General features: G+C 35.1%; 1 protein-coding gene across 1 annotated transcript in view; it reads left to right on the top strand.

Moving 5' to 3' along the window:
• LOC110643073 (glutamate decarboxylase) overlaps nt 1-15,454 on the top strand; it is a 39,050-nt gene that overhangs the window by 3,773 nt on the left and 19,823 nt on the right. The window contains exons 4-5 of the mRNA XM_058142272.1: nt 530-998; nt 1,662-1,714. Of these exons, the coding sequence (XP_057998255.1) occupies nt 530-998; nt 1,662-1,714 (522 nt within the window). The remainder of the gene's footprint in view (nt 1-529; nt 999-1,661; nt 1,715-15,454) is intronic.

Raw genomic sequence — 15,454 nt, 5'->3', positions numbered from 1 at the left:
TTATAAAGGGTAAAAAAAATCCATTTTGATTTCTCACTTTTCTAACTTTACTAACGTGGGGAAGGGGGATTGGGAATCACCACAGCTTAAATGTTATGAGTAAGGAGCAGAGCAGTTGGGGAGTTAGTCTAGCAGTTAAATAGGGAGATTCTATTGTACTAGTCTATTGTAATTACTCTCCAGTCACTTGTAATTGTAGAGAGCAGTTATAGAATCCAAATAAGTATAACTAGGAACTTAATTGTAAAGAGGAGACTATCTAAGATCATTAATAACCAAAGGTATCTCTCATCTCTGAAATATTCTCTTTCTGTTCTCATCTACTCTCTGCTCTTTTCTCATCTACTTCTATTCTCTTTTCTCATCTATTTCTATCTCTTTCTCTCCCTATTCCTCTGTTTCAGTAAGTGTGCAGGTTGTTATGTAACATTAAACTTTATTACCATTGTATTTGTTATGGCAATTGATTTTTATTAGGATTTCAGTCATTTGTCGCATTGTTAAATGCTCTGCAAATTATGTTACACAGGTCTGCTGGGAGAAATTTGCAAGGTACTTTGAAGTTGAACTGAAGGAGGTGAAGCTGACAGAGGGCTATTATGTGATGGACCCCGTGAAAGCAGTTGAGATGGTAGATGAGAATACAATCTGTGTTGCAGCCATTTTAGGATCAACCCTGACAGGAGAATTTGAAGATGTGAAGCTTCTTAATGAACTACTCACTAAAAAGAATGAGGAGACTGGATGGGATACCCCAATTCATGTTGATGCTGCTAGTGGAGGCTTCATTGCTCCTTTCGTTTACCCAGATCTTGTGTGGGATTTCCGTTTGCCATTGGTGAAGAGTATTAATGTAAGTGGTCATAAGTATGGTCTTGTATATGCTGGTGTTGGTTGGGTAATTTGGAGGACTGAGGAAGACCTGCCAGAGGAGCTTATTTTTCACATTAACTACCTTGGGTCTGATCAACCCACTTTCACTCTCAACTTCTCAAAAGGTAATTGGTAAAGGATGAGAAGAAAAAAAGATTCAAAAAAATATAGGGAAAGAGAAAAATAATAAGCTTACCGCATTTGTGCTTCTTTCTTTTGGTTTAAGTTGGTTCCATATTCTTGATTTCCTGCATTCTGGTGTTAAAGGTGAGATGTTGACTATAAGAAGTGAAATTAGAGCTTGATTACACCCGCAAGCTTATCAGCTTGATGGTAGGTGAATCTCTCAACTAGGATGACAACCTAGGATAAGATTCCTCTCTCCCTAATGTGTAAACCACTAAAACATAGAGCTTGATCAGCCATACATGATATCTTTTCTTTTTCTTTATGATTTCTTCATAAATTGTTGTGGTTTATCTTTCCAATTTTTTGCTATAAACCAAAAAAATTTTCCTGTTTGAGGGCTTCCTAAGATAGGCAGGTTTGAGATGTGCATTTATATATATTGAAATTTTTTTATTATTATATTGGGATGAATTTGGTTAGAGATATAGCTTTGAATAGTGGCCCGGCCTGCCTAGAACTTGATGAAGATGTTACTTATATTTCTCTTTAGTTATTGAATTGTCTTCTAGATACATGTTTTACTTGTGAGTGGCGGAAATTAGATAAGCTCATACAGCCTTTTCATTATTAACACCATTTTGCTTTCCACATTTTGGCAGGCTCAAGTCAAATAATTGCTCAATATTATCAGTTTCTGAGGCTTGGTTTTGAGGTAAACTTTTAGTATTATTTACATGCTCTGCAATCATGAAAGATTTGATTCATCTAATTGAAGAGTTTTTTACAATATCATTTTCTATGCAAATTAATCTAAATTTCATTTCTTCCCAAGATCCCATTAACAGCTGGTATGCAGCAATGAAGTTTGATTCTCATTTAAGATGTTGGTCTTAACTCTCTCAAAAATAGATGTAGTGTCTAGTTGATATTATGGACTAGAATAGATGCATTATGTGAAGCAAGCAAGCACATATATTTTAGTGAGTAGCATCAGTTATGTACATATACTGCCATCAAACATATGGTAAAAACTAGATACATCCTTAAAGTCAATGCACTTGGAAAGATGTTTAGTTAGATATGAAAATCTACTTCATAAACTCTCACCTAATAATTTAAGTTGGCCAAATCACCTCCTCCCCCCCAAAATAAATAAATAAATAAATAATGAAAACCTCAACTATAAGGCATTGATGTAAATTATAGTCATCTCTTGTATTTGAATTTATTTAGATATTGTTAGTCTAAGTGGGCTTGACCCCACGTGTTAACATGTTCTACGACTCAAAAATAAATACTCAACTTTAGCATTTATCAAAAAGTAGACATGCCATGTCAACATCTATAGCATCTATTAGAATTTTTAGTATTTTGTCATTTTTTATTTAGGAATATTAGATGTATCAGTATGTTACATTACATTCACTAGGGCTGTGCACGATTCTAGGGATCTCGAACTAAACTAAAGAACAGTACCAAACCGAACTTATTTTGATACTTTGGTTCAATTTTGATTCTTCACTTCCAAGAACTAAGCCAGAACCATTCCAAGAACTAAATTTATATATATGTTTTTTTATGATTTTTTGGATGTATTATATATATATATATATAATTATGGACTATGTAACCTAATATTATATTTCATCTCTTTATTTTTCTTAATATATTTAGTTATAAATACATTAATATATTTAATATATTTTTCTTAATATTTAGAATGAAGGAACAGTTCCTTATCATCAGTACACTTATGGTGAGTTAGCCTCTGAAGTGGTATCTGCCGGAGTTGCATTATGTACTGAATTAAAAATTCATAAACAAATGCAAAAGGAAAAAATCACGGGTAAATGAATACTCTGTGATTTCTGTGAACAAATAGGATTTCCGCCTATAACTTTCCCTCATAAAAGGAAAGTTAAAGGGGGCAGAGTAGGGAAGAAAAAGAAAAATTATAATACTAAAGGTATTATAAGCAAGATAAAAGAGATAAAGGAGAATCTTCTACAAAGAAAACTCAAAGAAAGAAAACAAAATCTTCTAAAAAGAAGAAAAAAGTTACAGAAGTAGTCTGTTATAAGTGTGGAAAGGTAGGACATTACGCTAATAGGTGTAAAGTAAAACAGCAAATACAGGCACTATCAATTGATGAAAATCTTAAAGAATCATTAATAAAAATATTTCTAAATGATAGTGAGCCAGAAGACTTAGAAGTCAATGCAGTAAATTATACCTCTGAAGAAAAAGAATCTTCTAGCGAATCTGATGATCAATGTGATAGAAATTGTGATTGTTATAAATCTTTGTGTACCTTAAATGGTTTATGTGTCCTAACAAAGGAAGAAAGTTTAATACTAGATCTCATAGATAAGATTGAAGATCAAGAAGAAAGAAGAACTAAGTTAGAGGAAGATTTAAATTTATATAAGGATAAAAGTCCTTTAGAAAAGAAAATAGAAGAAAAACAAAGCCTGTATGATCTTAAAGAGATCATTGAAAAGATTAAAAGGGCTAAAATGCCAAGAGAACCTACGGTAAAAGAATTAAGGCAAGAAATTAATTCAGTTAAAACTGAATTACAGAATTTAAAAGAAAGAGCAATTTTACTCGAAATAAAAAATGATTCTCAGCTAAAAGCTGAAGTAAAAGAAGAAGAAGAAATAGAAGTTGAAGATAATACTAATAGTATTAATAATCTTCAGTACATCAATCGAATTGATAGAGTTCTTACTCATAAATGGTACACTAAAATTACAGTGGTAGTTCATAAAGAGTACTTGTTCAGTACTGTCACCTTAATAGATTCAAGCGCTGATTTGTGTTGTATCAAGCCCGGATAAAGGAGGAGGGTTGCGGTAGGTGACAACCAGCGTAAAAATTTCGTCACACCCTATGATGTGGATTCAAAAGATATAAACGTTGGGGCGTCCTCTACTAACGACGCGCTACATCGAAGCCCGGGTGTAGTGATAAATATTCAAGGGTGTAGGGCGTTCACCGGCGACTTCGCCATCTGCGCCGGGTGTGGTGTTAAGTGAGCAAGGGTTCCCACATCATGGACGGGTGTGGGTAAAGAAGTTAGTCCATAGGAGAGAGAGTAGAACAAATAGTGGAACAGAACACAAGATAGACATAGAAAACAATAGAAGATATCATAGAAGGAGACCAATTAGGAAGGAGGAGGATCAGGGTTGGTACTTGGAATGTTGGATCACTTACAGAAAAATTAATGGAGCTTGTGGATACCTTGGAAAGGAGAAGGGTGAATATTGCTTGCATTCAGGAGACTAAATGGGTAGGAGAGAAAAGTAAGGAAGTAGATAATTCAGGGTACAAACTGTGGTTTACTAGAAAGGAGAGAAATAAGAACGGAGTGGGTATAATCATAGACAGAACATTAAAAGACGCAGTAGTAGCTATGAAAAGAGTAGGAGATAGAATTATACTAGTAAAGCTAGTACTAGAAGGAGAAACAATAAATATAGTTAGTGCTTGTGCCCCACAAATAGGACTAGACAGTGAGAGTAAACAAAGGTTTTGGAAAGATATGGATGATTTAATGCAAAGCATACCGAATGAAGAGAATGTTTTCATTGGTGGAGATTTGAATGGACATGTAGGAAGTGATAGGCAAGGTTATGAGAATGTTCATGGAGGTTTTGGTTTTGGCAGTCGAAATGAGGAGGGAAAAAGCATCCTGGATTTTGCTATGGCATACGACCTAATACTAGCAAATACCTACTTTATAAAAAAGAGAGTCACATTTAGTGACTTTCAAAAGTGGGCAACATATAAGCCAAATCGACTTCCTCTTAACCAGGAAGACAAATAGAGCTCTATGCAAGGATTGCAAGGTCATTCCAGGAGAGGCTTTAACAAGTCAACATAGGTTGGTGGTCTTGGATGTCAAGTTTAGGAACAATTCAAGTAAGGTCAGAAGAAATAGTGTAGCTCGAACAAAGTGGTGGGAGTTCAAAGGAGTAAAACAAGTGAAGTTCAAAAATGAGCTTCTCGAGTCCGAAGTATGGAAGCTAAATATGGAGGCCAATGATATGTGGATATAGATGGCATCAAAGATTAGAGAAGTAGCTAGAAAAGTACTTGGAGAGTCTAAAGGACATGGACCATCCTCAAAAGAGAGATGGTGGTGGAATGAGAAAGTACAAAAGGCAGTGAAGAGAAAAAGGGAATGGTATAAGAAATTACCTAAATGTGATAATAATGAGGCATATGAACAGTACAAGATAGCAAAGAAAGAGGCAAAAAAGACAGATAGTCAAACAAGAGCACAGGCCTTTGAAAAGTTATATGCGAAACTTGGAACTAAAGAAGGGGAGAAAGATATTTATAGATTAGCAAGGAGTAGAGAAAGGAAATGTCAAGATCTCAATCAAGTTAGGTGCATTAAGGATAAAGAAGGAAAAGTGTTGGTGAAAGATGAGGACATTAAAGAAAGATGGAGAAATTATTTTAATGATCTCTTTAATAATAGTGAAAATGGAAATAGCGTGAATATAGATTATAGAACAATAGAAAAGAATGTAAATTATACTAGAAAGATTAGATCTTTAGAAGTAAAGGAAGCACTTAAGAGAATGAAAGTGGGTAAAGCCTGTGGACCCGATGAAATACCAATTGAAGTGTGGAAGTATTTAGGAGATATGAGAGTGGCATGGTTAACTAAATTATTTAATAAGATTCTAAACTCAAAGAAAATGCTTGATGAATGGAGGAATAGTATTTTAGTACCTATCTTTAAAAATAAGGGAGACATATAGAGTTGCTCAAACTATAGGAGAATTAAACTTATGAGCCATACTATGAAGTTGTGGGAGAGAGTTGTGGAGCATCGACTACGTCATGATACTTCTATCTCTCTTAATCAATTTGGTTTTATGCCCGGTTGTTCAACTATGGAAGCGATTAGAAGTTTGATGGAGAAATATAGAGATGGGAAAAAAGATTTACACATGGTTTTTATTGATTTGGAGAAGGCTTATGATAGTGTTCCAAGAGAGGTCTTATGAAATGTGTTAGAACAAAAGAGGGTATCTATTAGGTACATACAAGTATTGAAAGATATGTATGAAGGAACAACTACTATTGTGCATGGTGGGAGGGGACACAAGAGATTTTCCGATCTCAATTGGATTACACCAATGATCAGCCATAAGTCCTTACCTTTTTACATTAGTTTTAGATGAACTGAAACATATACAAGAGAGTATTCCTTGGTGCATGATGTTTGCGGATGATATTATTACGATAGATGAGACACGAGAAGGAGTCAATAGGAAGCTAGAACTTTGGAGAAGTACTCTAGAGTCAAAGGGTTTTAAGTTAAGTAGAGCGAAGGCAGAATACATGCATTGCAAGTTCGGTGAAGGCCAAAGCGGTGATAGGGAAGGAGTTAGTTTGAATAGAGTGGTACTATTCCAAAGTAATCACTTTAAATATCTAGGCTCAGTCCTTCAAGTAGATGGGGGATGTGAGAAGGATGTTATTCATAGGATTAAAGCCGGATGGTTGAAGTGGAGACGTGCCACGGGAGTTTTATGTGATCGTAAGATTCCCAATAAGTTGAAAGAAAAATTTTACCGTCTGACCATACGTAGGCTATGTTATATGGTAGTGAGTGTTGGGCACTGAAAGAGTCGTATGCATCTAAGATAAGAGTTGCAGAGATGAGAATGTTAAGGTGGATGAGTGGCCATACTAGACTAGATAAAGTCCGTAATGAAAGTATTAGAGAAAAGGTAGGAGTGGTGCCAATTGAAGATAAGTTGAGAGAAGGAAGATTAAGGTGGTTTGGTCATGTGAAGCGTAGACATACGGAGGCTCCAGTTAGACAAGTAGAGCACATTAGGTTAGAGGATAGAAAGAAAAAAAGGGGTAGACCTAAATTTACTTGGAGGAGAGTAATATAGCATGACTTAGAAGCATTACACATTTCTGAGGATTTAACCCAAAATCGCTCAGAGTGGAAAAAGCGAATCCATATAGCCGACCCCAAATTTTTGGGATAAAGGCTTAGTTGAGTTGAGTTGAGTTGAGTTGAGTTGAGTTGGACAGCAGTAAAATGAATGTAAAATACAAGTTAAACAATACTGTTGTTTGCAATCAAGGAGTATGTTTTGAAATTCCTTTCATCCTAATAAAAGGATTTTCTCATCCTATGATATTAGGAAATTCATTTTTACACATGTTGTATCCGATTAAATCGGTATCAGAAAAGGAAATTGTGTCTGAAATAGAAGGAAAAGATATTATTTTTGAATTTCTCTTTACCAAAGGTAAAAGAAATTGATGTACCTAAAAGCAACATCAGAAATAAAGAAAATTTTATTAATTCTCTAAAAAGAGAAATATCGTACAAAACTACAAAAGAAAATGTTAATGAACCTATCTTACAAGTAAACATCAAAAATTTATAGGAAGAAATGCTTAACAGCATTTGTGCAGAAATTCCTAATGCTTTTTGGGGCATGTATTTAATCTACCATATGAGCCCAATTTTAATGAAAAAATGATCCCAACAAAAGCCCGGCTCATAGCCATGGGTCCAAGACATTTAGAAATTTGTAAGCAAGAAATTGCTGACCTTGAGAAAAAAGGGCTTATTAGAAAAAGTCAAAGCCTATGGAGTTGTCCGGCCTTTTATGTAGAAAATGCTGCAGAATTGAAACGAGGTATTCCCAGGTTGGTTATTAATTATAAGCCTTTAAACAAGGCCCTTAGATGGATTAGATATCCACTGCCTAATAAAAGAAATCTGTTAAACAGACTCTATGAGGCCCAAATATTTTCAAAGTTCGATATGAAGTCTGACTATTGGCAAATCTAAATAGCTGAAGAAGATAGGTACAAAACTGTCTTTACTGTACCATTTGGGCATTACGAATGGAATGCAATGCCATTTGGGCTTAAAAATGCCCCATCAGAATTTCAAAGAATTATGAATGAAATATTCAATGCTTATACAGCATTTGCAATAGTATATATTGATGATGTCATTATTTTTTCCAGGATAATTGATCAACATTTTAAATACTTAAATGTGTTCAAAAGAATTGTACAGTCAAATGGCTTGGTTGTCTCAGCCAGGAAGATTAAATTTGTTGATAAATTTTTTTGATGAAATAAAAGATAAAATCCAGTTGCAAAGATTCTTAGGCAGTCTCAATTATGTAGCTGAATTTTATAAAAGTCTAGCACAAGATGCCAAACCACTTTTTCAAAGATTAAAAAAGAATCCACTACCTTGGACCCAAGAGCACACTCTAGCTGTCAAAAGAATAAAACAAAAGGTTAAAACTTTGCCTTGTTTAGTCCTACCTCATCCTAAAGCCTTTAAGATAGTGGAAACAGATGCCTCAGACAAAGGGTACGGAGGAATCCTAAAGCAAAGGGTTGCCGATAAAGAAACTTTAGTAAGATTTACAAGTGGCATATGGACAGGCCCAATAGTTAATTACTCTACTATAAAAAGGAGATCTTATCTATAGTTCTCTATATACAAAAATTCAAATCTGATTTATTAAATCAGAAGTTTCTTATAAGAATTGATTGTAAGAGTGCTAAAGAAATACTCTTGAAAGATGTTAAAAACATCGTTTCAAAACAAATTTTTGCTAGATGGCAAGCCATCTTATCAGCATTTGATTTTGAAATTTAATTCATAAAAGGAGAAAACAATTCTTTGCCTGATTTTCTAACTCGTGAATTTCTTATAGGACATAAGTTCAAAGTCACCAATGACTCCTTCCAAGCGAACCCATGAGGTGTCGCCTCCTCCGCCTAAAATGATGGATAAACTCAGAGAAGATGTTTATACTGTCAGCATCGAAGCCAACAATGCAAAAGAGGTTAATTACCCATATATCCCTATTAGTTATTGCTTTCTTATGCCAATTGACAAAAAGCATAAGGATCTAAAATCTTATGAGATTGCAAACTTTTACACCGAACATCATACAGTAAATCCTTATTTACCCAAGGATTATACTTATTACCAAGCAATTTTGGCTGAAACAGATTCAGTTGTCTTTTCTCCAACTGAAAGATCCGCTAATGAGTGGGCATTTAGTAAATTCATAATAAAAAGGATAATATCCTATGATGATTGGGGAGATTCACTGTTTAAACAGAAAGAATTAAATTTCGGAAAGCCCAGGTATTTTAATTATTTTGATTACATGCAAGTCTGGACAGGAGCCTTAATATACGAGAACAAGCCACGAAAGTTTAGTTGGTTCATTCAATTCCAACTAGACAAAGAATCTTGGGAAATCCCATCATGTTTCTACGAATGGTTCTTTAATTGGGGTTTTTTCCCAATAGCTCTACCTAATAAGGTTAGAGAAATTTATGAACAGTTTACAGACTCTAACAAATCCTTAAAGGATCCAAGATTATTATTCACTATCCTGTACAAAATACCTTGGATAGTCAGATGGGATAATAAAGAAATATAAAAATTTTTTCGAGTTTTCAACAAAACATGTCCCATGGTTAACTCGAAGAGTCCTTATTAAATGGTGGAATAAATGTGAATTTTTGAACCACCTTCAGTTTATTCCTCTAAAGGACTAATTCATCTGGCTAAAAGGCCAACAGTTCCAAATTCATCAATCTTCAAAAACTGACTGACTTATTCAAATATCTACTAAAGTCAGTACCAAAAGAAGACCTTCGCCGATAACTTTTCAGTGCACTATCAGAAGACGACAAGGAGTCCAACTCAAAAGTTGCCAGCTCAAAAGCCAAAGATTCTGCTGAATGCTCCAAAGCAAGAGAAAAGGAAGATAGCGACAGCGATAGCGATACAGACATGGAAGGACAGTACTTCGAAGACAGCCAAGACCCTTATGAGCTGTAAAGGGTACAATGATTCCTGAAGCACTTAAAGAGTGTCTGCCATACTTTAAAGCATCGGTCATGTCCTCTTAAAAGAGGATTCCCATTTGTGTCTGCCACTTTTGAGTGATGAGCGCAATGACGATCAAAGATTCCTTTTAGAACTCTATAAGTAGAGCTCTCGACTTGCTTAACAAGCAGAATATAACAAAAAGATTGAAGTGAGTCTTACGAGTGTTGAGTGTTCTAAGTCTTGTGAGTTTTCATCTAAATCTTGTAAAATATTCTAAGTCTTGTGAGTGTTCATCATTTTCTGTAAAATTTTAATATAATAAAATTTCTTATGGTATTTTCTCAATCTCAATCTGCTTTCTCTTGAGTAAGTAATAAAATAGATAATTTAATTAATCAAACTAAAGAATTAAATTAAGAACTTGAATCTCTTTCCCTAACTACTGTGGATCTTTTGGGACAACCATCTGGAAAATACGACTACTGGGTAACTTATTTTGCTCCTCTATCAGCAAGCATTCCCAGTTCATCCATTATTCCTACTGGTTGGGACGACGACTATAGCACTGTAAGTATTACTGTTTAATAATTGATGTTGTTATGATAATGCTTTAATATCTACTTATGTTTGGCCTGCTGTATTTAATTTACTGTGTATAGATTTAACTAATAGAAGAGAGGTTGAACTATTAAGAACTGAGTTAATTAGTGAAGGTACAAATCTGTTTAATCAACATTTAGAAACCTATAGTGAACTCTGTGATTGTCTTGAGCATTTGCGTACTTTAGCTTTGTTTAATATAATAATAGATTTCTTAGATGTACTATTAAGAGATAATAATTTTTAAATAGTTATTAAAAGTTTCTCATCCTTGTCTTTTATCCATTTCTCTTCTCTCTTTGGCCCTCGCTTCCCCTACTGTAGTATCAGAGCAGGCCCTAGACGATCTGAATCACGCCAAGCGCCCCAATGGGACCAGGGTAGGCAGGGTGCCGATAGCGACAAGGGTGTTACTGAAATCGGGTGGGGGAGAGTGTTAGGCCTCAATGGGACAGAGGTAGACAAGGGCTTCTCAATCCCACATTGGACAAGAAAGGGGACAATCTGAGGGACAAGTGCGGTCTGTCATGCAACTTGTATGCGTCTGGCAAGTAATATGATGAATCTTGGCAAGGCATTGTGGAGGATGTCCGCGTGCGGAAGTGGGCGAGTGCATTGGCAAACTGGTGGCCAACATGCTGCTTAAGTGTTTGCGTTGGGCGAGCGTAATAAATGGTGTGTGGGCTCCTACATGCAAGGGAGTGTGACAAGTTGCACAGGAAAGCGACGTGAACGCACGCAAACGAGGGCGTTTGCAGGATTGGGTGGGGGAGAATGTAACGGTTTGGTAGTTCCCCACTCCTATTCTTGGCAGTTGGCAAGGTCGTCACAAGCTATCTGTTACCCTATGGAGCTGACCAGTGTGAATCTGTATAGGTACGTGCGAGAAACCTCAAAGATGCTTAATATTTGGACTTATGCAAGCTTGCCAGATAGGGGGAAAGGCTGGCCTAGGGGCCCTGGTCTAGGGGGACCTAGGCGCCGCACGGGGCTAGAACTCCCATCCCGTGATAATGTAGTATCAGAGCCAGGTTTCGATCCTGGGACCTGTGGGTTATGGGCCCACGTCGCCGCGATTTGAACACTTCACTAGACCATTCAATTGGTAGGAGCGACAGGCGGTGTGTACAAAGGGCAGGGACGTAGTCAACGCGAGCTGATGACTCGCGCTTACTAGGAATTCCTCATTGAGGACCAATAATTGCAATAATCTATCCCCATCACAATGAAATTTCAAAGATTACCCGGGCCTGAGAAATGGATAAAAGACAAGGATGGAAAACTTTTAATAACTATTTAAAAATTATTATCTCTTAATAGTGCATCTAAGAAACCTATTATTATATTAAACAAAGCTAAAGTACACAGATGCTCACGACAATCACAGAGTTCACTATGGGTTTCTAAATGTTGATTAAACAGATTTGTACCTTCACTAATTAACTCAGTCCTTAATAGTTCTACCTCTCTTCTATTAGTTAAATCTATACATAGTAAATTAAATACAGCACGCCAAACATAAGCAGACATTAAAGCATTATCATAACAACAGCAATTATTAAACAGTAATACTTACAGTGTTATAGTCGTCGTCCTAACCAGTAGGAATAATGGATGAACTGGGAATGCTTGCTGATGGAGAAGCAAAATAAGTTACCCAATGATCATATTTTCCAGATGGTTGTCCCAAAAGATTCACAGTTAGGGAAAGAGATTCAAGTTCTTGATTTAATTCTTTAGCTTGATTAATTAAATTATCTATTTCATTACTCACTCGAGAGAAAGCAGATTGGGATTGAGAAAATACCATAAGAAATTTTATTATATTAAAATTTTACAGAAAATGATGAACACTCACAAGACTTAGAATATTTTACAAGATTTAGGTGAACACTCACAAGACTTAGAACACTCAATACTCGTAAGACTCACTTCACTCTTTATGTTACATTTTGCTTGTTAAGCAAGTCAGGAGCTCTACTTATAGAGTTCTGAAAGGAATCTTTGATTGTCATTGCGTTCGTCACTCAGAAGTGGCAGACACGAGTGGGAATCCTCTTTTAATAGGACATGACTGATGCTTTAAAGTATGGCAGACACTCTTTAAGGGCTTCAGGAATCATTGTACCATTTACAGCTCATAAGGGTCTTAGCTGTCTTCAAAGTACTGTCCTTCCATGTCTGTATCGCTGTTGTTATCTTCCTTTTCTCTTGCTTTGGAGCATTCAGCAGAATCTTTGGCTTTTGAGCTGGCAACTTTTGAGCTAGACCCCTTGTTGTCTTCTGATAGTGCACTGAAAAGTTATTGGCAAAGCTCTTTTTTTTGTACTGATTTTAGTAGATCTTTAAATAAGTCAGTCAGGTTTGTGAAGACTGATGGATTTAGAACTGTTGGCCTTTTAGCCAGATGAATTAGTCCTTTAGAGGAATAAACTAAAGGTGATTCAAAAAATTCACATTTATTCCACCATTTAATAAGGACTCTTCGAGTTAATCATGGGACATGTTCTGTTGAAAACTCAAAAAAAATTTTATATTTCTTTCTTGAGATAATATAATCCCATCTGATTATCCAAGGTATTTTGTGCATGATAGTGAATAATAATCTTGGATCCTTTAAGGATTTGTTAGAGTCTGTAAACTGTTCATAAATTTCTCTAACCTTATTAGGTAGAGCTATTGGGAAAAAAACTCCAATTAAAGAACCATTCGTAGAACCATGATAGGATTTCCCAAGATTCTTTGTCTAGTTGGAATTAAATGAATCAACTAAAATTTCGCTGCCTGTTCTCGTATATTAAGGCTCCTGTCCAAGCTTACATGTAATCAAAATAATTAAAATACTTGGGCTTTCCAAAATTTAATTCTTTCTGTTTAAACAGTGAGTATGAATTTACTAAATGCCTACTCATTAGCGGATCTTTTTTATTATGAATTTACTAAATGCCTACTCATTAGCGGATCCTTTTTATTATGAATTTACTAAATGCCTACTCATTAGCGGATCTTTCAGATGGAGAAAAGACCACTGAATCTGTTTCGGCCAAAATTTCTTGATAATAAGTATAATCCTTGGGTAAATAAAGATTTACTGTATGATGTTTGGTGTAAAAGTTTGCAATCTCATAAGCTTTTAGATCCTTATGCTTTTTGTCAATTGGCATAAGAAAGCAATAACTAATAGGGATATAGGGGTAATTAACCTCTTTTGTATTGTTGGCTTCGATGCTGACAGCATAAGCATCTTTTCTGAGTTTATCCACCAATTTAGGCGGAGGAAGCGACACCTCATGGGTTTGCTTGGAAGAGTCATTGGTGCCTTTGAACTCATGTCTTATAAGAAATTCACGAGTTAGAAAATCAGGTAAAAAATTATTTTCTCCTTTATGAATTAAATGTCAAAATCAAATGCTGATAAGATGGTTTGCCATCTAGCAAAAATTTGTTTTGAAACGATGTTTTTAACATCTTTCAAGAGTATCTCTTTAGCACTCTTGCAATCAATTCTTATGAGAAACTTCTAATTTAATAAATGAGATTCGAATTTTGTATGCAGAGAACTATAGATAAGATCTCCTTTTTTATAGTAGAGTAATTAATTCTTGGGCCTGTCCATATGCCACTTGTAAATCTTACTAAAGTTTCTTTATCGGCAATCATTTGCTTTAGGATTCCTCCGTACCCTTTATCTGTAGCATCTGTTTCCACTATCTTAAAGGCTTTAAGATGAGATAGGGCCAAACAAGGTAAAGTTTTAACCTTTTGTTTTATTCTTTTGACAGCTAAAGTGTGCTCCTAGGTCCAGGGTAGTGGATTCTTTTTTAATCTTTGAAAAAGTGATTTGGCATCTTGTGCTAGACTTTTATAAAATTCAGCTACATAATTGAGACTGCCTAAAAATCTTTGCAACTGGGTTTTATCTTTTATTTCATCAGAAATTTATCAGCAAATTCAATAGCTCGATCTATAGGAATAATAGATCTCTTTTCTATGTTGTGACCCAAAAATGTAATCTTCGTCTGGAAGAGTTTAATCTTCCCGGCTGAGACAACCAAGCCATTTGACGGTACAATTCTTTTGAACACATTTAAGTGTTTAAAATGTTGATCAATTGTCCAGAAAAAAATAAGGACGTCATCAATATATATTATTGCAAATGCTGTATAAGCATTGAATATTTCATTCATAATTTTTTGAAATTTTGATGGGGCATTTTTAAGCCCAAATGGCATCACATTCCATTCGTAATGCCCAAATGGTACAGTAAAGACAGTTTTATACCTATCTTCTTCAGCTATTTGGATTTGCCAATAGCCAGACTTCCTATCAAACTTTGAAAATATTTGGGCCTTATAAAGTCGGTTTAACAGATCTCTTTTATTAGGCAGTGGATATCTAATCCATCTAAGGGCTTTGTTTAAAGGCTTATAATTAGTAACCAATCTGGGAACACCTCGATCCAATTCTGCAGCATTTTCTACATAAAAGGCTGGACAACTCCATGGGCTTTGACTTTTTCTAATAAGCCATTTTTTCTCGAGGTCAGCAATTTCTTGCTTACAAATTTTTAAATATCTTGGACCCATGGCTATGGGCCGGGATTTTGTTAGGATCATTTTTTCATTAAAATTGGACTCATATGGTGGATTAACTACATGTTTTTTTTCTGGCCCAAAAAGCATTAGGAACTTCTGCACAAATGCTATTAAGCATTTCTTCTTATAAATTTTTTATTTTTATTTGTAAGATAGGTTCATTAACCTTTTCTTCTGTAGTTTTGCAAGATATTTCTCTTTTTAGAGAATTAATAAAATTTTCTTTATTTCTGATGTTGCTTTTAAGCACATCAATTTCTTTTACCTTTGGTAAAAAGATAAATTCAAAAATAATCTATTTTCCTTCTATTTCAGACACAATTTCATTTTCTGATACCGATTTAATCAGATACAGCATGTGTAAAAATGGATTTCCTAATATCACAGG

The sequence above is a fragment of the Hevea brasiliensis genome, unplaced genomic scaffold (assembly GCF_030052815.1).
Source record: "Hevea brasiliensis isolate MT/VB/25A 57/8 unplaced genomic scaffold, ASM3005281v1 Scaf4, whole genome shotgun sequence".
In the NCBI taxonomy this organism is placed as follows: Eukaryota; Viridiplantae; Streptophyta; class Magnoliopsida; order Malpighiales; family Euphorbiaceae; genus Hevea; species Hevea brasiliensis.
The sequence above is the reverse complement of the archived record's forward strand: the minus strand, read 5'-3'. Positions and strand labels throughout refer to the sequence as shown.